Below are 21712 nucleotides of genomic sequence, written 5' to 3'. Positions count from 1 at the left end.
TATATTTATTTTAGCAAAAAATATTACATACAAAAATTCTGTAATGATTCAAATTGATTGAAATTGCCATGATTGGTGTATTGCCTTATTAACAGATTATGGATTTAGAAAGTATAATTATGACGAATGTAAAATCGTTTAGGTGTAAGGAAAATAAGAGAATTGAAGTTGTTTATGTACACTTGAATGATATACAGGCTTCTTTCCCCCAAGCAAGGAATCCAAAGTTTTCGAGTGGTAACGTGGCCGCTTCAAAATCATGGTGGGAGGTGATTGAGGTTTATTAGCTAGCAGACAGGTGGAAGCGAGCATCGTGATATTAGAGCACATTATTAGTTTGCGATCGTCCTCCGGTGCGACCGGTTTTACAGTGCCGACCTACTTCCGATTCAATTACGTATGTTCATCCTGTCCGGACAGAGTGACTTTACATGTGAGAAATTTTCCACGCACCTAGTTTCCTTGCTAACGCACACCTTCAAAGTCAGGTAAGGATAATGTCGTTCGCGTTATACGTTCTCCTTAACAATAAGCAATAATTGCTTTTCGTTCTCTTATATATAGAGATTAAATTTATGTTAATATATATATGTATATATGTATAGTATATATATATATATATATATACTTGAATTATTGAATTACGTTTTTACACCTTCTCGTAATTTGTAATAACGAATACGCACGCGTACATGTGTGCGTATGTCATTTCTTATCTATTTTTACAAATACATACTCATTTCAAGCGTGCTAATGCATCTATGAATAAACACTCAGGTAATTTTTGTTTTTATCCTTATTCCTCTTTTAACACAACGATGGTATTTTATATAGAGGTGAATATGAACATGTGCTCGTTTGTTGTATGCGTTGTAGAATATATACAAACGACACAAGTAAAGGGTAGAAGGTTGTTACTGGCTCTTAGAATCTTTCTCTGCGATAGGAATTAATCGGTGTAAGACTGTCTTGTATGCGATATCTACAAAAAGAAGTTTGTAGCTTTTATTTATTTTTATTTTATTTTTATTTATTATTTCTTCTGTAACACTTTCTAATAAGTAGTTAGTAATAATTACTAGTAATTAAACATTTTTATTTGCAACTTGTAACGAAGATTAGTAAGTAAGCTTGTAGTATAATTATTAACAAAGCTAAAGTATTAGCGGTAAACAACAGATTTCTTCGCAAAACATCAGTGTCAACAGAAAATGAACTTTTTGCAAAACAATTATAGATTGCGAATTTTATTTTTAATGGAATTTCTTGAAATGGAAGATAGTCAGAATGTTTAACGATGACTGACTGATAATTTATACTATTCATAAATTAATTATTAATGGAGGTATTACGTTGTCTTTTGATAAATGATTTGACAGTACAAAAAATATTTATATTGCAAGTCGTCGTTATAAAAAGAATTAGCTGTTATTGTTATAAATAAATGCATGAAATCGAATTATTTCGGTTGTTACTAGTGATTTATTATACCGTGAAAATCGACTTGTTGATTCGTCGCTATCACCTTAACGTCATTTGGCAAAATGATTGACAGCATTAGGTGATCAAAAAATTTAAATAACAATGAAATGAAAAAACAAGACTTGATACCGATTTATCTTTATTTCGTATGTATCCCAGAATATATTTTTGATAATCTTATTTTAATTATTTGAGCCTATCTTTGAGATACTTCAAAACCTAAGATAAAATATTAATTGTTCATTTTTGGGAATGAAGAAACTCAAAGGATGGTTATTCATTTATGTCAGTTTCGTATAAATAGAGTGATAGGTAATTAATGGTAAAAATTGACAATATTCCACTTTCATTTAACATGAGTAGTGATTTGCAATAAAAAATGCAGATTTATTTTTAATCATAATTGTACGATTAAGAACGACGATATATTATTCTTAGATCTCTTATCCAAGTTTGCAAAGGGAGCGATATGATAAGAAGACCAAATGTCACCTGTTCTCAACTGCAATCTTTCAATTTTTATTATTCAGTTATATAACAAGTTAATAATTTGATTGATAATTCAAGTAATTTATTTGTTTGATCGGAATGTCACTAATTTATTTTATCAGTTTATCGAACATAAGATTTAAAAGATATCAGCAACTTTCAAAAATATAGGTTTTAGAAGATATAGTATTGATTTTTTAACTGATCATGGATTAGGACTGAATCTGGTCCATGCCAGTAATGGCTTACAAGAATTCTGCTACGTGGTCTGAGATAGGAATGAAGTGAGACAGTAACACTAAGAAGGATCGAAGATACGCTGGCTATTTATCAAGACAGTACTTCTTTAAAAGAAAAGAATTTTTAGAAAGATTATACGTGAGAGGTTACGTGATCCGTATTTACGTGTATAGCGTTTGTTACGTACATGATTTTCATTTACTCTGTAGTTGTGTAGTGCAGATACAAAAAAAACTCCTTTCTCCTTCATTAGTACATACTTTCAATCCGCATACCTGGCTACATGTGTAATAATTGATACTCCAACTAAGGATACGTATCCGCTAAAAAGAATTTTGCAAGAGATTAGCTTTGCGAAATATTTTGGTTTTTCTGGAGGCCACGTAATGCTAATTGTCAGTTCGTAGAAAAAGCGGATTCAATTACGGTTATCTCTATACCTGTTCACACGTAAATTGTTTTCGAGACGTTTCGATTATTTACTATTGTTTCCATTCCACTGTGTTGAGTTCATTTTTTGTGTTTTTATAACTCGTTCTCGTTACGTCGTTATTGTTCCCTTTTTATGACGACGGTTATAAAAGTGAAAATATAGATTTCAAGGATCGAAAAATAGCCATCGATGCTCATATATCTACGTAACACATATGCAATATACTCCGGTAGTGCAACAAACATTGTGTACAAAGGATCGCCGCTGAAATTCTTGATTAATTCATGTCAAGTTGTCTATAACTGCATGTATAATAATTGCTTGACTTGTTATCTAAATATTATATTTGAATCGCAAGTTTGTTTAATAGAAGATTATGTTTGTGTAACAAATACTTTGTCGAGACGTCCGATCGAAATGCGTTTGCACATTAATCGCAGTCTGACATCATGCGCAATCGAGTATCGCTAATCCGGATAATTTCCTACAAATTATAATTACATCAATGAAATTTCATTTCTCCTTTTTCCATAATTAATAAAATGAACGCGGAACTCGATAATCCGGATTTGGATCGTTCGATCTCGATAATCCAGATTGATCGAGATTGATCCGGTTTTACATGTTGACTATAGCGATGTTAACAGGTGACCTAAGTTACTAAATTTTTAAGAATGATTAAAATAAGATAAATTTCATGGATTGACTAATTTTCAATTGTGTCAATGATTTAGATAACAATATAAAAAAACAGTGCGCAAATACAATTGATATTTTACAAAAATTAAATGTTATGATATAATATATTTATTATAATATAATGATATAAATATAAAATTCGCGTGACAATCGATGCGTTGACGAGATCTGGATGAATAATCATACTATTTTTACATTAAATGTTTGTTTATTGGAAACTTGTTCATCTGAAATTTTAATTTTTCTCTTCTACGGCATCACCTCCATTCCTTTCCTTTTCCTTTCTCTGAAAGTTCACAATGTACCGTTAATTTTACGATTCATAAAGAGGTGGCATCATTCTTGAAAAATTCTGTAAGGTTACAAGTTTCTATGGACTTACTTCACTTTACATGGGGAACGGTCCAGATCATGGTCGCTTATCAATGATTACGGTTCGATCGACGATTCAAGCCGAATTTACCTACCAATACACCTACCATTTTGAAGGATTATCGTAAATGACTCATCCACAGTGAATGTGAAAAATAAAAGCTATAGTACACTCTACCAGCTCAATTCATGGTCACTTTGTACAAAAACAGTGTTTTTCAATGAATGACCCGCGATGGTCATCGAAAACTAAAAGGTGTAAATTTAGCTAAAGACACGCGGAACGTACCCTCGGCCTTACCCGGTGTCAGGCATCAGTGGCCTGATTGGTGAAATTGCTATATGGTTCGCATATGGTTTGTAAATAAAGACATTACGCAAAGGCTCGTTCGAGGGGGATCGCGCAATGGGGACACGGTACCACCATGTCTCTCCTTAATTGGTCTGTAACCTTGTCACGCTGACCAACCTGGGTTCTACACAATCTGTTTGGCTCTCTATCGCGCCAATGTCACCGAAAATTCTAATATCGATTAATTCGCAGGTTTATCCGATCAAATTTCACAGTGCTCGACACACGTGATCGATAACGCTTAATCGCGACACCACAGAGATAAAATAATAAAGATTCGAGAAATACTTCTAGAAGTGAAAGAAAAATAAAAGAACTCGTATACTGGATCATTTGATAAAATATATAAGATCTTATAGGTTTATAAGTGGTTCTAAACTACTTCCCGTTTTTTGTTATACAGGACGTTTGACAGTGTAATACGACATGACAATTATAAACAAAAACAGTTGTAGGTTATTTCAATTAGTCGATATTGCCAACACGAAAACTTTGAGACTTAAGGTAGCATGAGGCTTTTTGTCCTAATTGAGATAATCTCTCAAGTGGCATTGCTACAAATTTGATAACTGGCTTGAAATTTCACGGCGTTAACTTTCACACGTATGTTTCCATGCTTGGTGTTTACTTTGTTCTTTAGGTGACTCTATATTTTTAAACGTGAGATTATCGACACGTCTCGAGACTTTCGTACTACAAGACGAATAATCTCACTTACTATTAAATATTTACAGTGCAACTTCAACGAAGAATATACAGTGACTATAAAAAGTATCCTTGCATCATTTTGCTTATTATAGCATTTACATATTAATTAATTAAGGTCTAGCATATTAAGTTTCATATCAAACTGTAACATGTAATACATAAATATAATATGAAAAATACAAGTACAAATAGTTTTTATAGCCATTGTATATTACATTTATGATAATTATACATTTATAATTGTATATCGTGGAAATTGGAAATCGAAGAACGAATAATTTAGTCATAATTCATCGTGTTCTCGTATATGTTAGCATATATATACATGTACGTGTTATGGATATCGTAAACGTGGCGTAATTACAGCGATGCGATGATCGGGGAATCCTAATGTACTGGAGATAGGAAAGTAGAAATCAAGATGCGTTACGCGTATGGTCGTAAATATATACGTAATGACAAGAGTCATTCCTCTTAGTCTTTTTAACTTACCGATCACGATCGTCGTTTAAAGAGATCAAGGTGATTCACAAACACGTAAATGATTGACAACTGTCAACAACTTGAGAGTTTCTATGAAAAAATACGTATTGTACACATTTATAAGAATTCGTTAATACGTTTCCATTGTTAGACAAAAGAATTCTAGAGAATCTATTCATTAAGAACTAGTTAAGCAGTGAATCTTTAATAAATATCAAGAAATGTAACATAATATAACTTACGTATTGTTTTATCAATAATAGACATTTGATAGAAACCAGGTTAAAGATCCAAAAATATTAATTAAAACGAATATTTTAAGCATAATTTAAAAAGAAAGTAATTTATTATAGTATTATGAACAGTTTGATTCTATAAAATAGAAAAATACTTTAAATATGAAAAAATAAATACTTTACTCATAATGATAATATACGTAATTTTAGAAATACTAAAATGGCAGTAAAATTTAAAAAAAAATAATAATCTTTAGTAAATTGACTGGAAGAAAAAATGACAAATAGATTATTGAAGATAACAAATAGATAAAAATATTAAAGATGAATACCTGACCTTTGAAGAATAAACACCAAGATTTTTGACGTATCCGTGAAGAATCTTTGCTATCCTTGAACAAAATGTCTGTGCGAACTATCTGAGGCAAAGTATTGAAGTTTATGCTAGTGATTCAACTTGAATTTTATTTCAATATTGTGATTTAATGCCTTGTTTCTACGAAAATTTTCCTTATTTATCACTGTTCGTTATATCCTTGTTAACGCTATTCTAGCTTTATCTGTACGAAAAAGTTGTTGTGTGCAAGTTGCATTGTCCGTTGCAGCAATATAGTTGTGCAACGAACACATACATATATCATATACCTATACTGGGTGTTCCATTTAGCTATAGCTCTTTACACAAGTTGTAGCTCTAAAATGTTAGAATATGAAAACGATTTCATTGCGGAATATCGAAAATTGATTGCTAAAAATATTTTAATTGATTAATTTAAATGACATTTGATTTTTAATTTTGTCAAATTTAGTGTATGAAAGACGCAGAAAATGAATGCAAGAGTATTTGTTCCTTATCTTTTACACGTTATATTCTACAATTATTGATGTATTTTTATGAATAAAATACCGACATTTTTTGTACTAACAATTATGTGAATCTCTGCAGTAAAAAATGTTAAGTTATAAGAAGATTTCAGAAAAAAGACGATGTTAACGATAACCTTCATTACTTAACCTTCATGAAACGCATTACACTTAACGCATACAACTCAGATGTCAAGCTATTTCTTAGCTTCTATAAAATCAGTACCTATTTTCTTTTTCGGACATTTAAGCTATACAACTGAGAAAACACCATCAAAATCAATTCAGTAGCTTTACGTGATGCAAGCACAAACAGACAGACAAAAATTTTAAAAATTAGCTTTTTTGACTTCGTAGCTTACTGTTCCTGGATGATTGTTTTATTTTTTTTATTCAATGTACAGACACAATCCTTTTACTGTTTTATTATATATATACATATGGATAAAACGATGTCTCGATTGAAGTATAAAATCATGTATACATATAAATACGTGTATAAATATATATATATATGTATACATGTTTTTATACATATATGTATAAATATATATATATTTATACATGTATATTTATATATATATTTATACAATTTATATTATATTTATATTTTATTTATACAATTATTTAATATATTATATTATATATATTATATTATATATATTTATTAATTATTTAATATATTATATTTATATTTTATTTATACAATTTATATTATATTTATATAATATATATATATATTTATACACATGTATAAAAACATGTATACATATATATATATATTTATACACGTATATATATAAAATAAAGATGATCCAGAAATTTTTAAAATATCTCCTTTTCGGTAATGAACACGTATACCAAATAATACCTACATCATTCGAAATAAATTTCAGTTAATGATCTTTTTTATCTTCTACCGTTTCAGAGCTCATAGCTTGAGCAAATTACGTGAAAACCCCCGTACGTAGCTTTTAATTACATCATATATAAATCAATCTAGGATATTTGCGATAAAACGAGCTGTAGGCTATATCGAAGCACGTTCACATGTAGCGTTAGTATAAAATTATGGATGTACAGAGATGATTAGTTAGGAGAGAACTGCAAGAAACTGCATTGCTGACCTTTCTAATGCATTTGAGGAAGGCAAACAGTGCATTTACTATTAATAGTCATGTATCTGAATATTACAAAATTTCCGTGGTATTTGCTTGAAGATTAAGATTTACAAACGTTCTTGAATAAATCTGATATTGTTAAAATACAAGAATCTTGATATCGTTTCTTTCTATTATATTAGATGTCGTATCAATAATTTTCATTCAATTTTATTAATTGATTTCTGAGAAAGGCAGAGATTATATCGAAAAAATTCAGAAATGCTATAATTACAAAAGATACGAATGCTTTCATGCTTTTTTATCTTCGATATCTTTATTTTGTATTAAATTAATTATATTAGTTTCAAGAGCAAAGATTGATTAATCTACCACTTGTCGTCCTGACTAAAATGTACGCCATATGATATTCCAATCAACATTTTTATAAGATAATAACGACAGAACAATGTCTAATCTCTATATACATTCTAGTAAGCAAAGGAAAAAACACATTTTTGTGCAAGCCTTTGTGATATGAAAAGAGATATTAGATAAGGCAGCCATTCATAAATTGAAGTTATGTATTAGCTCTGTATTATTCTGTATTTTGTTTGAATTATTTGGAAATAATCAACGATCGTTTTTATTGTATTGATCTTATTGCATGATTTATTATCTTCATGAAACATTATATATCATTATCGTCGTATACAAATAGTTATCGGTGCTCGAAACTTGCAGTACCTCACCATGTCTATTACCACCACTATCCCTTATCTCGTAAAGTTCTCTGCATTTAAGTAGATTTATTATGAATCAAGGAGGAAGGAGATACGTACTGAGCTCCAGGAATCAAAGTGACCACGACTTCGAGTAGCTAGCACCAAAATATTGTTAGACGCTCTTCAGACATGAATCTGTATAAATATGAAACTTAATCTACTAACTATTCAAACGCAAAAAGACCAGTAAGATTAATAATGAGAATTGACTTGTTGCTTCATGATTGTTTAAGTATACATAGGAATATTTTTATGTATTTCAGATGCGGAACCCCGAGCTTGGAGTTCAAATAACAGCAAGTTACATTCTTCTTGTTCAAACGCCTTGCTTCTATCAGTGTTCACTTGAAGAATATTGAATGATCTTGGAACCTTGGAACCATCGAACCTTGGTACTTTAAAACATCAGGGTACCAAGTTCAAAATTAATCATCCCTCGCTACATGTATATATTAGTCTTATAGTATTTAGTTCTATTAAACTGTAGCTTTATTGTATCCAGATTTATTAAAATTTCATTTTATTGTACTAAGGTTTATTAAATTATAGTATATTTATAATTAATTATAGTATATATATTTAATAATAGTATATTAAATATATTTAAATATATTAAATATATTTAGTATAATAAATATATTTAATTATAGTATATTCAGTATATTTAGTTTTACTAAATCTAGTTTACTATTTAATTTATTAAACAGTTTAGTTTATAATTTAGTTCAGTTCGCTAAATTTAGTTTAAACTTTCGTTGAATTTAACTTCTTTAAATTGTATCTTTAGTGTATTTAATTTTATTATAAGATAAACGATTAAAAACAACAAGTTAAGCCACAAATATTATTTTTTACGCGAAGGAAGTGAAAAAGCTCGGGTGCCATGGCGAGCCGAATATGGAAGGTATTAGTTCGGAGACGGATCGATGAGGATCTCGAGAGCAAAAGCGAACTAGCTCGGGTTTTAGGCTTGTTCGACCTCACAGCACTTGGCGTGGGTTCGACCCTCGGTCTCGGTGTTTATGTCCTCGCTGGCAGCATCGCCAAAGAGACGGCTGGACCAGCCGTCTGCATCGCCTTCCTCATTGCAGCTATCGCTTCCGGATTTGCCGGTAAATTAAGATCGCATTCGCGCCTGTTGCCCGGATATTGACAATTTATTCTTATCAGAAACATTATTAGTTAAACAAGCCTCGTGATAACGCCTGGCAAAGGTTTTTGCCAAACTGAAATTGATACTTATTATAACCGCTTGTTTTATATGTATACTACGAATGTTTATACATATATGTTCTTATGACACGAAACGCACTTAATACGTAAAATGTAGGAATATCTAAAGTATAGTAATTGTTACAATATTTAATTAGTGAAACAAATATTTGCTTACATTCTCTTATTTTAATTACGTTCGTCAAAATATTGCATAAATATCTTTATATTATTTATATAAAATATTCCTATGAGAAGAATTTCATTACAAACGTGTTTTGTTAAAGGTTATGTTTAAAATTAACAAATGACTTATGGTGAATAGAAGTACTTTCACTGTTTCACTTTTAAAATATTATATACTGTGTAAAATATGGTATCAATTCGAAAATATAGCTCCTTAATAATGAGTTGCGTATATAAAGACAGTCATTTTGAATTTACAGGAATGTGTTATGCAGAATTTGCTTCTAGGGTTCCCAAGGCAGGATCTGCATATGTTTACAGTTACGTGACAGTGGGAGAATTCATTGCTTTTATCATAGGATGGAATTTAATTTTAGAGTACGTAATAGGTAAGCAGATAAAGATTGTGAAAGGCATAATTACTCTCTCTAAAACTCGATCGAAGATAAATATTCTTAAAGGAATACTTGTTTTTCCAAAGAGTATTAATTTTATCTTAGTATTAAAACTTATTACAATCTACTATTCGTAAGAAACAGAATTAAAATGTTTTTCACGAATAAAATAAAAATATTTGTCTGATTGTTAAATTTATATACACATATATTCCTCAATCAGGTACAGCAAGCGTCGCTCGAGGACTTAGCGGTTACTTGGATGCGTTGACAGGAAATGTGATACGCGAGAAATTGGAAGCCGCAATGCCTATAAACATCTCGTTTTTATCAAAATACCCAGATTTCTTTGCATTCGGTGTAGTAATGCTTCTTATAATCTTACTAAGCACGGGGGTGAAGGAATCGTCAATTTTAAATAATATATTCACTGTAATAAACCTGATTACCATTACAATAATCGTAGTGGCGGGGTCCCTTAAAGGTAATAATTACAAATTATCATTTAAAATTAAAATACCGATCAAGGTTTTTCAAGACTGAGCCCCACCATATCATCCAGTTATCTTGTCACTCGGTGTCTTATAATTTCTCTTTAATCACGATTTATCTGAATCTTTAATATTAAACAGAGTCTGTAAATATTTGTGAAAGAAAGACCTTGAGAGTGCAATTTAGTTTGTCTTATCATCTAAAAGCTTAATGACCTTAGCTGATTTGTTTGTGACCTTTTAGCTGATCCAGCTAATTGGAGGATATCGGTGGAGGATATACCCAAGGACAAACCCGAAATACACGCAGGATCAGGAGGCTTTATGCCCTTTGGTATAAGCGGAGTAATGATGGGGGCGGCAAAATGTTTCTACGGTTTCGTCGGTTTCGATGCTGTGGCAACTACCGGTGAAGAAGCTAAAAATCCTCAACGCAATATACCCATAGCCATTGTTGTTTCCTTAATTATAATCTTAATGGCTTATTTTAGTATCTCAACCGTGCTAACTATGATGTGGCCTTACTACGACCAGGTACATTCATACACGAGTTAAATTTTAATTGGAGCTCTTGTTATTGTTATATTTATACAAAAATATTTTGTATATTTAGAATGTCGATACGCCATTTCCATATGTTTTCGATAAAATTGGATGGACTACTGTTAAATGGATCGTTAATATTGGTGCGGCATTTGCATTATGCACAAGCTTGCTTGGGGCGATGTTTCCTCTACCAAGGATACTTTACGCTATGGGTAGCGATGGGATAATTTTTAAGCAACTTGCAATAGTACATCCGAAAACAATGACACCCATTTTCGGCACAGTGGTCTCTGGCTTATTTACAGGATTCATGACACTTATTTTTGATCTTCAACAATTAATTGACATGATGTCTATTGGAACATTGTTGGCATACGCAATAGTGGCGATATCCGTTTTAATATTAAGGTATATGAGAGCAATAATATTCAAATATGTTTATTTGTTAATTACACTAAATCTAACATATTTATTGTATCATTTAGATATCAACCGAAGGAGTGCACATCAAATCGTTCTGTATCAGCAATGAATGACTACAAGGTAACGTCAGTCAACATATTAAAACAAATTATTAATTTACAGAATCAGAAAGAAGTAACTGAGATGTCTAATAAAGTTGCAAAATACAGTATTGGAATTTTATGTAAGTGTTAAACGGGGAAAAAAAGTTATTTACCAATTTTAACATAATTAACATCGCTCTTATACGTTTTGTTATTGTTACAGGTATTGTTATATTTATTACTGCGCTTTTTATTAATTCTGTAGATACCACAGCATTAGGCAGCAATGTGATAGAATTAGTGATATTAATCGTACTTGTAAACATATTATTATTAATTATGATTATTATTGCAAGACAACCTACTCAAGACATTGATTTAGCATTTAAGGTAAGTCTTCCAAAACAAACTATAAGAACAAAGCAATTAATATCATGTTTAATTATCTCTATCATTTGCAGGTGCCATTAGTACCACTTCTTCCATGTTGCAGTATTTTCATAAACTTATATTTGATGTTGCAGTTAGATGGTTTTACTTGGATCAGATTCGCTGTTTGGATGCTTATAGGTACATACATATACATACAAAATGTTGATAATATTTGAGAAAGAAACCAAAAGCATTATAGCCTATAATCATATGTTGTTAATTATCTTTATTTTTCACAGGTTTTGCTATTTATTTCTTTTATGGCATATCTCACAGCGAACAAGGAAAAAGAGATAAAAGAGAAGCAGAAATGTTAAAACGAAAGTACGCGGACCAAGTTAGAATCGTAACCAGATTCTAATAATTATCTCGCCACATGTGATATTTTTTGTATATTTTAATAAAAATTGTTCAGAAAGGATAATCTTAGATATTACGCATATGAATACTGTGGCAATTTTAAAATACGAGCATATTCATCTTAGTACTACATCTTTCAATATTTTTTAATAAATATAAAATATTAAGATAGGATATCATCTTGATTGTATAGACTATTTTTTATAAATTATTCTTACAGAGGAAAATAGATTTTACCATAAAAATTCAAAATTACTTCAAAATTATTTCATTTAGAAAATCTGAGCTACTCTATCATATATAAGGTTGTGTGAAAACTTTTGTTTTCTTTTGTTTTATACACTAAAATGTGTCGATATATACTGTACATATTTCATTACTTATTTAGATACCGATTTCATGGTTGAAATATATTGTTTTATATTATTTATTGCGTATTTATTAGAAAAATATATCATTTTAAGGAAAATCAAATTTATTAATAATATAATTTAATTAAATATCTGAAATTATAATACATGTTCATCAATAAGCTGTATATATCAGTATAGACAATGGCATGATACAAGTTCAATGGTTAACATGGCAAAGCTTAATATTATAATTCGAACAGAATAAGCTTCAACATTTATAATAAAAACATCTATAATTAACTTACTACTAATGGTATATTACAAATATTCCAATATTACAAATTCATACAATAGAGAGAGTCTATAAAAATTTATAATATTTACCTGTAGTAATTTCAAAACTTGTTCCAATACTTTAAATTAAGTCTTTACACATAAATACTCAAACGTAAAATTATAGTATTAGAGGCACTACATGAACTTTATTTATATAGGAACATTTAATGTATTATTTTTTAAAAAGGAGTGAGACGCTTTTTAAATACAAACCGATGCTTTACTTTATGACCCACCTATTTAAACATTTATATACACGAATTTTTAGCGATCTTTTTAAATATGCCGTTTTTATAAATAGAAAAAGCATATGATAAGTAAAAGATTACAAAATAAAAAAATACAAAGCATTATTTGTTTTACTATAATCTCAATTCATTAAATATTTTCATTAACAGTCTCACATTATCATTTTGTTTTTATTACTCCATAATAATAAAAATAATTTATACCTAGGCAAGACATCTTGTATAGTTTAATTGAGTTCTAACGATATTATGTAATTATTGAAAAATAAAATTAATGCTTCTTGCACTTTCTATTCAATATGAATTATTTGCTAGTTATTTAAACGCGTATATTTGGAATGTTTTGTAGATTGTTTCAATATAAAATTTTATAATAAAATTATACGAATAGATTTTATTCGAATAGTTTAGTGACGTATTCTATAAATAATCTTATTGATAGTGTTATTTTCTTTGCACATATTTATATCTATTTTCCTTGTTAAATGAAAATAATATAAAACAAGTAAGCTACTTCATTTTAAGAACAACGTAATTAATTATACATTCAATCAGTATTAATTTTTGTACGTTTTAAATAAGATAACACCTCTATTATTTATTAAATACATCATAGAGTCCAGCTTGTGTTATAAAATTGAATCAGTTGCAAAAGCTAAGCCTATACATACGTGTAAAACATACATATCATTGCGCATGCATTGACTTTTCTTATTCATGAAAAATATATGAAAATCAAACAATAGAATATTATATTTCTCTATAATATTTCCAATATTTTGTGTATGTGACTAAAAGGATCATTATCCATCTAAATGTCAGGCGTTCACTTTGTTTTATTTACAAGTCCTCCTATACTTATATGTTGCCAATTTGCCTGTCATAATAAATGTAACTATATAATTTGATTCAATGACAATTTAGCTATATAATAAAACTATATAATTTATCAAACTTACCCCTATCCCGGTTGCCCAACCAGTCCCAGCAGGATTTTCATCTGTAATACCTATTCTACGACAAAGTATACCAGCTCCTGAAACTGCCCAAACTTGACCCTGTTCTCTTGCAATGGCAACTTGTCGAAAGCCTTGTTTCGCATTTGCAACAGCCATATCTGGACAATATAAGAGCACATTACATACTGAACACGTAATAAAATAAACAGGATGAACACTATGATTTTTGTAATCATGAAATAATTAAAAACAATTCATAACTTCATAATAAATTTGTGGTAAATTTTAATGTACTACAAAATTCGTAATAAATTTTAATGTACTATAGAAATTCGTCTAAATTTGTTATAACACAATGCGAAATAAGTTACAACTATATACCTAAGGTATACCTATAGCAGAGAGTGCATTTAAATAAATGGATGTTTTGTGTATATTTCCAGTGTTTACTAATAGCAGGGTTAATACGAAGATTTTTCCAAAATATGCAGCCTTTGGGGATAACACCATATATTTTTCTCTCTTTTCTAGAAAAGATCAGATGAGTTTCTGATGAAATCATTACATACGCTCTGATAAAACATTATTCGTTATTATTCGTTAGTTCCAATCTTTATCTAACTACACATTAGTGCCAATGCAAATTGTTTCTAAAAATTAAGCTAACCAAACGTTTAAAGAAGTTACAAAAATCACTCTTGGAATCTATAGTTTTGGGGAATGCTGTCTATTAGTGTCCATTCGATACACAAATTTAACAAATACCTATGTGTATGGGATCATTCGGCATCACAGGAAGCGTTTGCCAGTGCGTTCCTTCTGGGAAAACGTTCACTTGCACACCATGGCGTACAGATAATTTACCCGCCATATCTAAAGCCCACACCACGTCTTTTCCAACAGAAATCTGTTTCAAATGAGCACCTGATGGTGGTTCAACATTCTGCCATTGTATTCCTGAACAATCAAATAATAATTAGAAAAGATTTCAATAATAACAAAGATATATTCATACTATTATATACCTGTTGGTTTTGCAGGAGTAATACCTAATCTCCAGTAAGAAGAACCATTCTTTCCAACAGCCCATACTTGCCCGCATGGACCACATGAAATACCTACTAAAGCTTGATCACTTGGTATATGTTCCCATGAAACTCCCTATAAATAAATATTAAATAATTTTATTAATGTAAATACTTATGACATTGATGCTATAAATAATTTGTAAACATACCATAGGGCAAGATTCCGAAACACCTCTTCTAAACAAAGCTTCGCCATTAGAAGCAATGGCCCATATATAAACAGGAGCATCAGAACCAGGTTTCCCAGGTGCCTACGAATAAAAATATGAATAAAAAGTTACTGTTTTAGCTTTATGTTTTATAAAAAAAGCAGTGCACGTTTTAATATTCCTTACATATAAAGAAACATCAAGTAATTTTGTGTTCCCTAATTCTTGCCAGGGTCCACTAGTTGTTAATTGACACCTTCGAAACCATCGTCTTCGTCTAACGTAATCGGTAAACTGTTTTTTACCATGATATTGAGCAGGAAAATCTCTAGCATACTGCCATCCGTCTCTATCGACACCTCCAGGGGTATGAAAATCTACTATCCAATCTGACACCTATTATAAAGTAAAATATTTTAACACAAAACGTTTAAACTTTGTTGCTTGAATATTATAAAGAATATGTATATCCTTGCCCAATGCCAGTGCATCGATAATAGTTTAGTATGTTCTCGGGTACGTTTATGTCGTCCAGATGCGTCACTCCACATGTAACGATCAGTTGGAAGACCATGAGATGTGTATCCAGTTACCGGATTCCAACGCTGATTTTCATAAACATAATAATTGTGAGTATCAACCATGCAGTTTATTCCCGTATTACTATCTAATCCTGTATAAAATAATGTATAAGATTAAACCATACCTCTATGCCTTTTAACAATATAATTTTCTTTTTATTTTAGAAAATATTACCTTTCAGGAATAAACCACCCCAACCACCAGTATATACCCATGCAGTACTACCATATCCTATTCCCCATGTTACACCAACAGAACAAGTTTCAACCTTTTTTAAATGTCCACCCATTTGCCTCCAAAACATAGTAGTTGGATCAATTATTACCTACATAAAATTTTCATTACAATCAAGTTACAAAAAGTTAGTACTAAATTAATATCGAGGTTATTACGTACAGATATGGATTTATAAAATATGCTACACAATGTCATCAATCCCTTGATTCGTAAATGAGTAATGCTCTGTGGTAATATTCTGTGGCTATAACAAGTAAATTCCGTATCATCGATATAAATTTTATATCCTCGTTGTTCACAAACAATTTCTAAGGTGAAATCAGAACCAGGTTTTAACGGACTACCTCCGTTTCTTTCTTCATCACCCCATTGTCCATTTTGATATGTATTTCGTACAATTATGTTTTCCTTTAGTCTTGGATTAAAATGTAATGCTACATCATGGCTATCCATTACAGACTTTTGTTTCAGTGATACCGTTGAATAACAAACAAAATTAATTGATAGCCTAGAAATTGAAAAAATATCAAATATTTTGAAATATACAAAAATGTTAATAATAATTAAAATAATTGTAAATTATTATGTTTTACCTGTCAGCATCATCATGAATACAAGCTGTAATTTTTAGAGAACTGCCATATCCAAAACCGTTTTGCAAAACACATTCAAAAGGTAAGCCTTTTCCAGCATCCAATTCTTGTATATAACCATCATTAGAAAGTTGATTTTCCTATAAATAATTCATATGTAAAATACTAATGTAAAAGTTTGTTGCATGACATACTTCAGATGTTAACTTACTTCTAAGGCAGCAGGGTCATATAGATACACATCTCCTAATGCAGTTGTAGCCCATATTGAATTAGGACCAGGTTTCCCATAAACATTATTCATTTTACAAGAAACTAAAAAATATAAAAAATATCTTATATTATCTATTTTTATATTCATTAAACATAACATATTTACATACCTGAGGTTAAATGCGCTAGCCAGTCTTCCATTTCAGTATCACTAGAAAACTGTAATCTAAGAACTTTAGAACGAGGCATACGAGGAGTATGAATCGCTATCCGTGGATTACCTGGTTCACTACAGCATATTACACACATAATCTCAGACACAGGAAATTGCATCTGAAAAAGCACTAGTTAAAGTCTCATTAAAATATTAGTAAAAAGATTATTTTATATTTCTCATTCAGCTTACAATTGTTGTCGCTCCGTCCGAATTTAAAATAGTTACAATTCCAGAATCTAAAGAATCATTGTCACTACTTATCCATTCTAATTCAATAATGCAATCTTCATATGAAGTACTCCCCTTAACTTTGCATTTTGCATCACCATTCTTTATCCAAGATGATCTGTAATATATCATTATAAATAAAGAGATCTTCAATATATTAATTTCAATTTCATATACAAAGCCTTACTTCTCAACTACTTTCTCGTATATTGATGGATCGTATTGTACTTTTTGTAATCTTTTTTTTAACTCCTCTAAAATATATATTCTCCATGTCTCGGCTATATCGCCGTGACCTGTACCATTTGTATCTGCAATCCTACAAATTTAAGTCAAATATGTAAGTAACTATGTTTTATTATAAAACAATTTTATGATTTACGCTAATTTACAGTATCAATATTACCATTTCGGGGGATTAGATGTGTCAACAAAACATGCTCCAGCTTCTACCTTATACCAAGAGGTATCACATTCAGCCCAATACATTGCCCCAGAGCTCTCATCTTCTCCGTAAACACCGGAATCACTAGTCAAGTCAGGATCGAAAATACTTCCATCTGTTTCTGGATGAGCTTCAGCGCCTACCATGGAGCCAATTGAATGAACAGGGCTCCATGCAGCTGGATTGATCTACATTATTTTAGTTTCAAACTTTAATTTTAGGAAGAAATGATTGTAAGTGAAAAAATGCGTGAAAAAATTCAATTATTTATTAACCTTGACAACATTCCCCATCCCTTTTCCAGAAACTACTATAGATTCTCCAGTTTTAGTTAATGACTCATTCGATATAGTTATATTCGCAACGCTAGCTTCGGTTAAATCATCCATATCTAATGAATTCGCCGATCTACAATTTTATCAATTAAGAAAAAAATAAGACCACTATAAAACTACAACTAAAATATGTATGAAATAATTAGAAGTTTACCTTTTCTTGCCTTCATTTAGATATATATCCTGGAAAGAAGTTTGCTGTGGATTTTTATTAGAAGTACCATCGTTCGTACGTTGCCATAATTTCAAAGATGTTGGTGTTGGTGCAGAACGAGATTGTTCTTCCCATTCTCTAATCAACATAGTACCTTCGCTAGTACTATGTGGTCGATTCTGTAAATATTATGTAATATTATGTAATTATGTAATAAACAATATACTTGATTATTTGCAGTATCTAAAATTTATGCAAAATAAATACCAATGATCCCCAACTTTGATGCCTCTGTTGTTGAGGAGTACCACACATACTATGTCTATTACTCGATGATAAACTAGCATTGCTACTTGCTCGACTAAGCTGAAGAGGTGCATTTATTAATCTCCATTTTTTACCCGTTAATTCCGATTGTGTAATGCCAGAACGATAATATAAACATCTATCCTCATGACCAATAGCCCAAACCTTCAGAAATGTTAAATATGCATATACACACAACTTATTAAAGATAAATATTTATCCTTTTCAGTATGAATTAATTTACCTGATCATTTGGAGCAACAGATACTAGTGACATTTTACTTAACATTTCCACCCATCCAGTGCCAGCACCCATTTGTTCACATACTCCACTCATTTCACCTTTAATGCCTTTTCTGAACCATACATTTCCATCTTGGGTTACAGCCCACACGGCATCTGTACCCACACTAACTTGTGTTAATTTTAAATCTTTTTGTGGAGGATCAACTTCTACCCAATCTTCTCCTACAAAATAACATTATATTCATCAATATGAAAGATTGTATCAAATATTATTATGATAGTATAAGTTATACATACCCATGGGATTTTCTCTAGTAACACCTGTGCGCACAATTGCTTTGCCAATCATTAATACAGCCCATACAAGACCAGTAATTCCAACACTGATTTGACACACCTCATATCCATTTGCTAATTTTATAGTACTCCACCTTTGACCTTCAGGACAAGTTGTACTAGTTCCAACACGAAACATTACCTATGCAAATCATTGTTAAATTCGTAATAACATTATGATAATTGCAGTAACCAAAAGTACAAAATTTATTGTTATAAATTATTTAATACATCACTAAAATATTTCAAAAGATTCTTTTAAATATTATACCCTCCCATGAGCAGTTACTGCCCAGACTACAAGGCATCCAGGATTACCTCCAGGTATTTGATTTCCACCCACAGATATGTCAATAAATGGTTCCTAAAAATATATGGTATTGTGCATTTCATAAATTTTTATAAAAATTCTTCAATATTATTATGATGTAAAGATTTAGAAACCCTACCTTAGTTGCATCTTTATGAAGAGGTGCAATAGCACACCACGAATTCATAGCACTATATCTCCTATATCTAACCCACTTCCTTCTCCTAACACAAGATTTCCATTGCTTTTTCGTTGTGAATGTAGCTGGAAAATCAACTGCATATGTCCATCCCTACCAAAATATCAGATTCTCTGTGATCATAACACTTTGTTTCGATGTTGACAACTGACAACAAATCTACATATAAACAGAAAGTCACAAGAAATATGACAACAGAGGCAATTAAAAATGAATTACTCCATTATTAACTCATTGATAACTACACCCAGATTGTTAATATACAAATTAAAATGTTTTAAATCACAATTCATAAAGTAAATATAATCATTGTTATTAATAAAAAAAATTAAATCAACAAAGCAAATAAAATAAATTACAAACAAATAATCTAATCTCTATTATTTAAAGAAATTTTATCATATTTACATCATGATCTAACGGTTGGCCATCTAATGTAGTTTCTATTTGCCAATCACCTTCCCATTGCCAAGCCATAGATGGTAGTCTTACTTTCTCTCTGCTACGGTCAACTGTACCATCTTGATTAGAAAAATTATACCTATCTGTAGGTAATAATCTTCCACTAAATCCTTCTAAAGGAAGCCAACGCTGTAAATATTGTATTTTATTAAAATCTGAATAAAAATTACATGTAAGCATAATTGTAATCACCATTTGTTCAACGACATTTTAAACATACTTCATTTTCATATATTTCTTCTTTGATTCTTATAGGTACATCTAAGCCATGCACGTGTACATAAACTTGACGATCGCCACCTATAGCCCACATAAAATGTGGTACTGCTGATAATTGTTTAAACTCCAGACCTAAGTACATGAATTCTCTCCACATAGTCCCAGATGTTGATAATCCAAACACACGTCCCTCATTATTTATAGCATATAAGTATGAGCTTGGCATTTCAATATTTTAATAGAAAAACACTTTAATTCTCCTATAAAGTAATATTTATATTGATACCAGTGGAATTATACTCCCGTTAATATTATTAGATGCTGTATTACTGTGTAAATTAATAATGAATTTAAGGACACATGAATAATACCTTTATGTATTTAAAAATAAATATAAATTATCCTCCCTGCACTGCAGGCAATATTAAACAACAGATATAACTTTCTCTACATAAATATGATAAGATAAAACAATAATCGCGAAAAATTAATCTTAGTTATAATAAATTATTTATATTTTACATTTTACATCATTAACATTATATATCATGTACATAAATTGTTTTATGTTAAATTGCACGCTACTTTTACGTGAAAATTCAAATTAATAAATTGTGAAACTAAAAATAAAGAACATATTTGATAACACATAAGATGACAATTGATAAGAATGACACACAGCCAACTGTCATTTACTGATTACGAGTATGAATAAAGATGTCGGTATATTTATCACATAAAGGTGATATCTATTTAAGACTTGAAATATTAATAGGCGCAATTTCTATCATATTTCTTATATAAGAGGAGCTTCTTGTGCATCACATAATATTTATGCATAATATAAATATTATAATCGACATTATGTTATTTTATTTCTACTGAATTTCGTGATTACATGCGTGGTAACTAGTAACACTGCTTCTCAAACTCACCTCTTAGACGTGAGTTTGACGTGACAAATCGTCTTATTAATTATTTAACCAATGCATCTTAGCATTTATTAAACATATATAAAATTAAGTAATATCTATAATATTTAAATCCCTATTGTTTAATACTTTTTAACTTACAATATTCTTATATTTCAAAAATAAGTAAAATGTCAATATAAACACATATAATA

At 30.2% G+C, this 21712-nt stretch overlaps 2 protein-coding genes and 1 long non-coding RNA gene across 15 annotated transcripts; 1 reads left to right on the top strand and 2 right to left on the bottom strand.

The window, feature by feature from the left end:
* The first annotated feature begins 258 nt into the window (after positions 1–258).
* LOC100649257 (cationic amino acid transporter 3) lies at positions 259–12435 on the top strand. 9 transcript variants are annotated; one of them, XM_020863619.2, is made up of 11 exons: positions 259–488; positions 8507–8635; positions 9105–9355; positions 9902–10030; positions 10260–10520; positions 10772–11061; positions 11141–11481; positions 11559–11719; positions 11803–11969; positions 12041–12149; positions 12251–12435. In XM_020863619.2, the coding sequence occupies exons 3-11, from the start codon at positions 9127–9129 to the stop codon at positions 12370–12372; spliced, it is 1809 nt and encodes a 602-aa protein (XP_020719278.1). In that variant the 5' UTR covers positions 259–488; positions 8507–8635; positions 9105–9126; the 3' UTR covers positions 12373–12435. The 9 variants fall into 9 exon arrangements, with proteins under 9 accessions (XP_020719278.1, XP_012165358.1, XP_012165360.1 ...); XM_012309968.3 differs by having other exon boundaries at positions 8507–8653; XM_012309970.3 differs by having other exon boundaries at positions 8507–8688; positions 9917–10030.
* On the bottom strand, positions 1849–6240 carry LOC110119389. The gene is made up of 2 exons (XR_007224726.1): positions 2652–6240; positions 1849–2534 (listed from the first exon to the last, which is right to left on the bottom strand). It is a non-coding gene; the product is annotated as an uncharacterized LOC110119389 (long non-coding RNA).
* LOC100649136 (tectonin beta-propeller repeat-containing protein) lies at positions 11803–21661 on the bottom strand. 5 transcript variants are annotated; one of them, XM_012309959.3, is made up of 25 exons: positions 21522–21661; positions 20588–20846; positions 20314–20496; positions 19846–19998; positions 19668–19760; positions 19358–19538; positions 19059–19282; positions 18776–18979; positions 18509–18687; positions 18295–18427; positions 17981–18207; positions 17762–17893; positions 17536–17692; positions 17300–17462; positions 17128–17231; positions 16917–17056; positions 16483–16831; positions 16261–16411; positions 15981–16177; positions 15691–15900; positions 15505–15606; positions 15293–15428; positions 15033–15224; positions 14268–14425; positions 11803–14185 (listed from the first exon to the last, which is right to left on the bottom strand). In XM_012309959.3, the coding sequence occupies exons 2-25, from the start codon at positions 20810–20812 to the stop codon at positions 14135–14137; spliced, it is 4044 nt and encodes a 1347-aa protein (XP_012165349.1). In that variant the 5' UTR covers positions 20813–20846; positions 21522–21661; the 3' UTR covers positions 11803–14134. The 5 variants fall into 5 exon arrangements, with proteins under 5 accessions (XP_012165349.1, XP_003396363.1, XP_048263467.1 ...); XM_003396315.4 differs by lacking the exon at positions 21522–21661 and adding an exon at positions 20958–21478; XM_048407509.1 differs by lacking the exons at positions 11803–14185; positions 21522–21661 and adding exons at positions 14649–14794; positions 20958–21478 and having other exon boundaries at positions 14294–14425.
* Positions 21662–21712: the final 51 nt, after the last annotated feature.

The sequence above is a fragment of the Bombus terrestris genome, chromosome 7, assembly GCF_910591885.1.
Source record: "Bombus terrestris chromosome 7, iyBomTerr1.2, whole genome shotgun sequence".
NCBI lineage: Eukaryota > Metazoa > Arthropoda > Insecta > Hymenoptera > Apidae > Bombus > Bombus terrestris.
The sequence above is the reverse complement of the archived record's forward strand: the minus strand, read 5'-3'. Positions and strand labels throughout refer to the sequence as shown.

What these genes read in the sequence shown, in the direction of transcription:
- LOC100649257 (XM_020863619.2), top strand. Translation starts at nt 9,127, where the DNA reads ATGGCGAGCCGAATATGGAAGGTATTAGTTCGGAGACGGATCGATGAG. An exon ending in ACATTGATTTAGCATTTAAG is followed by an intron (nt 11,970 to 12,040) that starts GTAAGTCTTCCA and finishes TATCATTTGCAG; the next exon opens with GTGCCATTAGTACCACTTCT. An exon ending in CGCTGTTTGGATGCTTATAG is followed by an intron (nt 12,150 to 12,250) that starts GTACATACATAT and finishes TATTTTTCACAG; the next exon opens with GTTTTGCTATTTATTTCTTT.
- LOC100649136 (XM_012309959.3), bottom strand. Translation starts at nt 20,812, where the DNA reads ATGCCAAGCTCATACTTATATGCTATAAATAATGAGGGACGTGTGTTT. An exon ending in TTCATAAAGATGCAACTAAG is followed by an intron (nt 19,761 to 19,845) that starts GTAGGGTTTCTA and finishes ATATATTTTTAG; the next exon opens with GAACCATTTATTGACATATC. An exon ending in TACTCCTGCAAAACCAACAG is followed by an intron (nt 15,225 to 15,292) that starts GTATATAATAGT and finishes TTGATTGTTCAG; the next exon opens with GAATACAATGGCAGAATGTT.